Genomic DNA, 8112 nt, shown 5'->3' on the forward strand with positions numbered 1-8112 from the left:
GGCTGAGGGCAGGAAGGCCCTCCAGAGGGATGCACTGAGGCCAGTTGTGCGAGGCTCAACAAGAGCAAGCGCCAGGTCCTGCGCTTTGGTCATGACGACCCCGTGCCAGCTTCTCCAGGATTTGGCTGGGGTAGAATTCCAAGCAGCCCCTGATTCCAGAACGTTGGGCTGGGCTGTTGGAATCTTCTGCCCTTGTGCCTGGTCTTGCCTCCCCACCCTGTCCGTCGTGGTGGAGCAGCCTGGTGGCCCTCAGTGATGTCATAAGGGCTAGAATGAGGGGAGGAGCAGTGCGTGCTGCGTCCCTTCATTGGAGCGCTGGAGCTCTGACTGAGCAGCTCGCTTGTTGCACTTGTGCACCGACTGCGTCCCTTTGTCTTCACACCGTCCTGTGCAGCACCTTGTAGGTAAGCTGAGACAGTGTGGGAGAGACGGGGGGACAGTGAGTGCTGAGAACTGCTGGCTGGCGGAGCTCATAGGATCACATTCTCTCCATCAGCAGAGGGGTGGCCATGAGGGACAGGGAGGTGATCGTCCCCCCCTGCTCTGCTCTTGTGAGGCCCCAGCTGCAGTACAGTGTCCAGAAAGACAGGGAGCTGTTGGAGAGGGTCCAGAGGCGAGCCACAGAGATGATCAGGGGACAGGAGCACCTCCCCTGCAAAGACAGGCTGAGGGAGCTGGGCTTGTTCAGCCTGGAGAAATGAAGGCTGTGGGGTGACCTCATGGCAGCCTTCAGTACCTAAAGGGAGCCTAAAAAGAGGAGGGGAATCAACTCTTTGAAAGGGTAGATAACAGCAGGACAAGGGGAAATGGTTTTAAGTTGAAAACTTGAGTTTTTAAGTTGAGGGAGGGCAGATTTTGGTTTTTCCCTCGTATTCTTTGCTAAACCGTGGAAGCAAACTGACCTGCTCTTTCTCTCTCCTCTCTCCACCCTCTGCCTGCTTCCCTGCTGCAGCTTTTGCTCGTGGAAGATCAGAGCAAAGTGACAAGGAACGGCTGCGGATTCGAGAGATTTCTCTCCCTTGTTCTGATCTCTTGCCAGGTACCTGCCATGCTTTGTCCCCCCACATGCTTTAGCAGCCCGTGACGCCCCGTGTTTAGTAACACAGCCTCATCCAGCTTTGATGGGACACTGGTCACGTGTGGGTTTTCTCCACGTGCTCTGCAGCTCAGCCCTCAGAAGGATGCTGTCTGTGGTGCTGTGACCAGCTGGTCTACAGGAAACCAATCCCTTAGGCAAAGAGTCCCAGCCCCAGCTTGTGCAGAGCTGCACAGCATCACCAGGGACACCAGCAGGCGTGCTTGGGCTGTGTGAGTGTGCCCGACAGCTGTAGGGAGCACAGCAGAGATGTGAACAGAGAAAATAAAAGTGTCTTTCTTTTCAGTTCCAGCTTGTCACACCTACGCTGATGGCTGTGGCGTGCAGCGAGATCAGCTGTGGGCCTGACCTGGCATGGACAGAGGTAGAGTCTGAAGCTCTGATTGGTCTTTGTTCCCTGACTGCAGCCAGCAGAGTGAGCCGTAGATGTGCTCTCCTGCTTTCCAAGAGAGCTCCTCTGTGGCAAGACAGTAGTGCAAGCGTGGCAAGTTTTTAAAAGTACCAGAGCCATCTCAGCTGTTGTGTTTGTCCTCTACTGACTTTTCCCTTGAAATGGCTGCAGAAACAACAATCATTCTCTGCTCTGTTTGGCCTCGCTGTTGGTTGGACTGCTCAAGAGAGCTGCTTGGTGCTTGCAGTGGCAATGTTTGCACCTTGTAACTGCAGCCGTAGCTTTGGTTTCCCTCTTCACGGTCTCCTAGCATCTTAAACAGTCAGCCTTCCTGCACAAAGAGCGCAGGAATAGAGGGGGCAAAATGGACAAGGCCACCTGTCTGCGTCAGTGCCATTGCTGATTAGTCTGGGTGGGGAGAGATGCATCTTTGCTGGCGTGTGCCTGCTGCACACCAGGGAGAGAAACAGCCGTTATTAGACTTGCAGTTCCTTCTGAAGTGCCCACGATAAGGACCGAGTGCATTTCCTGCAGCTTGCTCTGCAGATGTGCTCCTCACCTTGAAATCCTCCTTGTTGGTTCCCAGCTCCTCACCGTGGCCTGTGCTCTCTGTTTCAGACTGAGAACAAGGGGAAGCCCCTGCTGGACCATGAGGTGGCACCTGTGAATGTTCCAGCTATTGCTGCTGCCCATGCTATTAAGAGATACGTTGCCCAGGCAGCGGATGAACTCTCCTTTGAGGTAAGCAGTTCAAGGCGTTCCTTGTTGTTCAATTTTACAATGGCAAATGCCTTCAGAGCTGCACTGGTGCAAGTGCTCTCATGCTCGGCGATGTTTGGCAGTGCAGAAGAATGCAGTCATTTGAGCTGTGCTTTCCTCCCAGCCGTGCTGAAGCTGGGATTGACGTTGCAATCTCTTGCAGGTGGGAGACATCGTGTGTGTCATCAACATGCCACCAAAGGAGCTGACCCCCTGGTGGAGAGGCAAGCTCGGCTTCCAGGTAGGCACAAGCTTCAGACTGGAGAGTGCAACTTCAGTAAAGGCAGGAATCTCAGCTTAGAGCTGCTCTGCCTGCTCAGGATGCCTAAAGGACATAAACAGTTTCCCTGTGTCGGTGTCAGGGGACCTTGCCTTTGGCTGCAAATGCTGAAAAATTATTACCTTTATGCTGTGAACTATGGCCATTTTCTGCTGGATAGTCTTATGGAACGTCAGGCAAGCACGTTCCGAGGGAAATGTTACGTGGCTTTTGGTTTAACAGTTCAGATCTGAGAAGTGCTGCATGCAATAGTTGGCCTCTCTTCTTGTTACAGGTTGGATTTTTCCCAGGGGAGTGTGTGGAACTCATTAATAAGAACATTCCTGAGGCACTCATCAACTCAGTGCCAAAGCCAGGTAGGGATGTTACATTTGATGGTGTGGGGAAGCAAAATGAAGTCTTTTTTGGGGTGTGTTCCATGTTTAGTACCTCCTTTATCCATCCCAGATTGTCCTCTGGGTTGATGATTCTTCATGCACACCATGGGGCAGAGATTTGGCCCAATCCTCCTGTGTTTATGATTGGACTTGGGGAAACTATAGAATCTTCATAGAATGGCTTGGGATGGAAGGGACCTCAGGGATCATCATGCTCCAACCCTCCCGCCTCAGGATGGTCTCCCAGCCCCCACAGTTAATGTGAGACTAGATCAGGCTGCCCAGGGCCCCATCCAGCCTGGCCTTGGGCTCCTCCAGGCATGGGGAAAATCCCTTTTTGTATGTACTGGTTGGTAATGTTCTTCCCGTTCTGACGTGCTCTGTAGAATGTGCTGTGCTCGGCCTCGTCCAACGGAGCCAAACCTGAAATGACCTGGTTTCTTCCTTTTGTTGTGCAGTGCCCAAGAAACGCAGCAAGATCCTCACCTTCCTTCGTTCCTTGGTGAAGGCCCGCCCAAAGAAACCGACCGAGCGGGAGGTGGAGAAGGAAAGGGTGTTTGGCGGTGACCTGGGAGAGCATCTTCTCCACTCCGGTCGTGATGGTAAGGAGCTGCCCATTCCTGAGATCTTCCTCTGCTGGGCATCTAAAGAAGATGAAAGGGAGCTCATATCTAGCAGGGGGCAGGCTGATAGCCGTGGAGACACGTGTAATGGGAGTTGATGGCTGAAGGATAAAGTGAGGCGGATGCTCCTAAGAGACAAGCACATCTGTATTTGCTTCAGCCAAGCCTGGCTGGGCTTAGTGGATGGGATGTGAAGCACAGCCTGCAGCACGATTGAATCAGGAGCTCCACTGACAGCTGGCACGTGTTCTTCAGTCCCCCAGGTCCTCCAGAGCTGCGCTGAGTTCATTGAGCAGCACGGCGTGGTGCAGGGGATATACCGCCTGTCCGGCGTCGCGTCCAACATCCAGAGACTGCGGTAAGAGTGCTGCGACTGACACAGCCTGAGTGCATCTGGTGTGGCTTTGGGCTTGCCTTCCTCTCGCTCAACCGGGTTTGCGTCCCTCTCTCCAGGCAGGAATTTGAGTCGGAGCAGATTCCTGAGCTCACCGTCCGTGACATTCACAGCGTGAGCTCCCTCTGCAAGATGTACTTCAGGGAGCTCCCGAACCCTCTGCTCACCCACCAGCTGTACGGCAAGTTCTCGGTAAGCACAAGGCCACGTCTTTCATTTCCCTCTTCCTGGGCCTCTTGGCAGATGGCGGCAGCAGTGCCCCAGCTCGGAGGCCCTTTTGCTGTCAGCCCCACGAGGTTTACTCGCAGTGGTGTACTAGCCTGATTGGTGTCTCGCTCCCTTTCTGCACTACTCCAGGATGCTGTTGGTGCCGCTACAGAGGAGGAGCGGCTGCTCAGAATGCAGGACGTCATCCAGCAGCTGCCCGCTCCTCACTACAGGTCAGTGCTGCCCTCAGCCTGCTGAGCTCAGCCCTGCTGCATTGCAGAGGGCAACGATGCGGTTCCAGACTTTGTCTTTCTGAATTGCAGCACGGCATGCTCGTTGGTGCTGAACGTTTGCCTCTCTTGTTTTCCAGGACACTGGAGTTCCTGATGAGACACTTGGCGTGTCTGGCTGGGAGCTCCAGTATAACAAACATGCATGCCAAGAACCTAGCCATTGTGTGGGCTCCAAACCTCTTAAGGTAAACTGCTGGTTCTGTTTCAACACAACGCTTCATCTGTTCTCCAGTAAAAAAAACAATCCTCCCTTTTTCTCCATCAAATGTGCTCTTCTCCTGTAAAATCTGTGGCTGACAGAAGCGCAGGAGCCTGGGTTATTCTCCAACCCCACGGGCACAATGTCTAGGTGACAGTTGTGCTCTGTTCTTTAGATGGGACTGACGTGTCCTTGATCATCCAGGGGAATTTCTGCAGTGGCATCACTGATTGCCCACTGCGGAAGTCTCCAGAGCCTCAGCTGACAGCTTTTGGCTGCAACAATTCAGACTCTGGGAAACGGTCTTGGAGAAATGACTTCTAAAATCTGCCTTTTCTACAGATCACAGCAGAACGAGTCTGCCTGCGCCAGCGGAAGAGCTGCCTGCATGGAGCTGCAGACGCAGTCGGATGTGGTGGAATTCATCATCAACCACACAGACGTCCTCTTCTGCTCCAAATCCAGAGCAGACATCGCAGATGCAGCAGGTGAGTGTCTTCCTCCATTAGCTTGATCTTGACCTGACACCTTGACCAAATGCAGGCCTTCTCCGAGACCTTTGAGATTCTCTTTTACCATCAAGGGGACAGCAGACCTCTGGGCTTCCATTAGGGTATGGCATCCTGTTGCTGGATGCTGAGAATGTCCAAGCCCAAACTTCACAAGGAGGAAACCATCATTATTATGGTTTGCATGCAGGAGAAGCTTGATGCAAGTGTGGCAGCGAAGCTTTCTCAGTTCCCTGCCCCCATTTCCTTGGGTTTTTCCTTGCCTATTTTGATACAGTAAGCTGCTCTTAATGATGACCGTGTCCTTTGCCATAAACACACCTCTGCCCACATGGTTATTTTGGGCTCCTCTTCTTCCAGTGGCTCAGATAAGCAAGCCTGAGAAAAGTACAGCACCTCCCCCAGAACTGTGGTGGCTGTGCTGCTGCTTTCTGATCCTCGCTCTTACCTGTGGTTTTCCCTGACAGGGCACAATTCTCTCCCAGGGCCCAAGTCTGTGGGGGTCTCTTCTGCTGCCACAAAGCTGCTCAGCCTGGAGGAGGCACAGGCACAGAGGCGAGGCCACAGCAGCTCTCCTGTTGTGACAGAGAGCAGCCGGGACATTGAAGTGGAAGAGAGCCCTGCAGCTGGGCAGGGCAAATTCCACACAGTCATCGACTTTCCATCTGAAAGGTAAAGAGGACTTTCTTTTCCAGCACCTAGCATCATTGTTTGGGTGGGTTTTTCTGTTTTTCTGCAGAAACCAGGCAGTGCTAGGAACAAGCAACTGCTGCCAAGAGCTCAGTGCAGCTCTTCCCTCACCCTGCACCACGCACAACTCACAGCATTGGCTGTTTTCTCTCTCCAGGCAAAATCCACACAGCAAGAATGAGGAATCACCAGCTAGCAGTTGGTGTTGCTGCTTCAGCCTCAGAATGCCATCCTCTGGCAGCAAACGCCAACTGCAGCGCAATGCCAGGCAGCCCTCAGAAACAGCAGTGGTAGTCCTGGCAGGTAAGGGTGCAAATGCAGCTTCCAAATCCCTGCTTTTCAGGAACATACAATTCAAGCTTGCTCTGCACATGTATCTCTTTCTAGCGTTCAATCCCGTGCCTAAATCTTCACCCCTGATCAAGAACCACTGTCGTAATTCAGCTTGTGGAAGTTTGACACTAACCCCTGTGTATCCTTTCTAGGTGAATCGAGCCCTTGCCAAGCCATAAGATCCAGGGCAAGTAGCAAGGATGCTCTGTGTGCTTCCATCAGTGGAGAGCTCATAGGAAGCACGAATCGCTGCAGTTCCAACAGCAGCCTAACACACGACAACAGTGATGGAGAGAAGGAGCTCATCGAAGTTCATGCTCTCATTACACCTGGCTCTGCTGAAGTTGCTGACCTGAGCCTCCCAGACACCACAGTCACAAGTGTGGTCTGTCACCCAGTGTCTCTGCAGTGCAGCCCATCCCAAGCACAGTGTGAGTGCCCCGACAGCAGCACCTCCATGCAGGAGCAGGTCAGCATCAGAGAGGAGGAGCAGAGCCTCTTGCAAGGGGACTTTCAATCAGGCCTCCAGTCCCAGGCACCGGACAGCAGCACTGAGAGCTCTGAGCCACTCTCTCCATGACAAGACAGCATGAGTCCCATCTTCACCATGGACCTCTCACACCCTCCTGAACTTTATATAATAATAAAAGCACACTTGTGCTCAATCATTGCCTTGACTGCCTCCAGAGTCTTCATTCACATGGACTGGGATGAATGCAGCACAAAGCAAGGCACACCAGCTTGCAATGCTGCAGCTGTGGGGTGCGTGCAGCACAGCTCCGGGTTTGTTCCTGTTTTGTCTGGCTTTGGGGTGTCTGCAGGGGGAGCTCTGCTACCATTTGGCGTGGTAGCAAATAATCTCTCACATACTGGATGCTGCTCATGATACTCCCAGGCTTCCTGGCTGTGGCTTTGTGACGCTTTTCAGGGCTTTTTGATGCATTTTGATGCCTTGGATGTTGCTTAACACCTCCCTCCTCCCATCATGTCCTTTCCTGGCTCCCATCTACGAACTGGCCCTGCAGATCATCTCCAGACCTGTCATCAGCACACTGCGGCAGGAGAAGCTCCCCTGGCCAACGTCAGGCAGTACTGCTTGGTCTGCAGCTCAGTGGCCATTTCCCTTTTAGGCGGCTCCTGCAGAAGAATCAAGCAGCAGAACCTTTTGTTCACCCTGCACCACACAAATGCTGCAAAAGCAGAAACAACCTGGGAATCTCTGGGTCTGCAAGACTGCACGGACACTCATTGGCTGTGTCTGATGGCTCCCTCCCATCCTTGATTTCCTTCTCCCCTTCTCCACGTCGGATCCCACTGCTGAGCCATGATCAAGCTGCCCAGTGTGGCAGAGCATCGTGCAGAGCCGTGCTGGCACCTCCTCCCCTTCCTCTCCTGCAGCTCAGCGTGCAACCTGAGCAAGTTTTTTTCTGAGAAAGTGACCAGCTCTTTTCCATCCCTTTGCTCCTACAAACAGTTGTCCAGAGGATCTCGTCCAAGAATTCCTGGAACAGCCTGCAGCTGGCTCTCCTGAAGTTCAGGCTCCTGCCTTTGCTTCCTGCCAGGCCCGCATTCCTTGAGATCACCAACTCAAGGAGGGCATGGTCACTGCAGCCCTGACCGCCTCCTGTCGTAACCCCTGGTGTGCACCATGTCCAGCAATGCTTCCCTTCTGCTTGCTGTGCCCAATGCCTGCACCACAGAGTGATTCTCACTGCACTCCAGGAGTCTGTCAGATTGCTTGCAGCCAGCCATGCTGATTTCCCAGACTGACTGGAATCCCCCATCAGGATGAGAGTCAGTGAGTGTGATGCTTCTGCTGGCTGCAGGAAGCAGCTCCCACCAACAGGCTCTCTTTCCAGGCGGCTGTAGCAGACCCTCACCTCCAGAAGCCCTGCACTGCTGCACTTCCTAATTTTACCCACAAGTTAACAACCTGGTCATGGCTCGTCTTAGTTCTTTGC

General features: G+C 53.3%; 1 protein-coding gene across 1 annotated transcript; it reads left to right on the top strand.

Annotated features, from left to right (window-relative positions):
• Positions 1 to 3790: 3790 nt before the first annotated feature.
• Positions 3791 to 4804, top strand: LOC149912318 (rho GTPase-activating protein 33-like). The gene is made up of 5 exons (XM_090130991.1): positions 3791 to 3884; positions 3980 to 4112; positions 4278 to 4360; positions 4498 to 4605; positions 4795 to 4804. The coding sequence occupies exons 2-5, from the start codon at positions 4053 to 4055 to the stop codon at positions 4802 to 4804; spliced, it is 261 nt and encodes an 86-aa protein (XP_089987117.1). The 5' UTR covers positions 3791 to 3884; positions 3980 to 4052.
• Positions 4805 to 8112: the final 3308 nt, after the last annotated feature.

The sequence above is a fragment of the Phasianus colchicus genome, chromosome Z, assembly GCF_987193195.1.
Source record: "Phasianus colchicus chromosome Z, bPhaCol1.hap1.1, whole genome shotgun sequence".
Lineage (NCBI taxonomy): Eukaryota > Metazoa > Chordata > Aves > Galliformes > Phasianidae > Phasianus > Phasianus colchicus.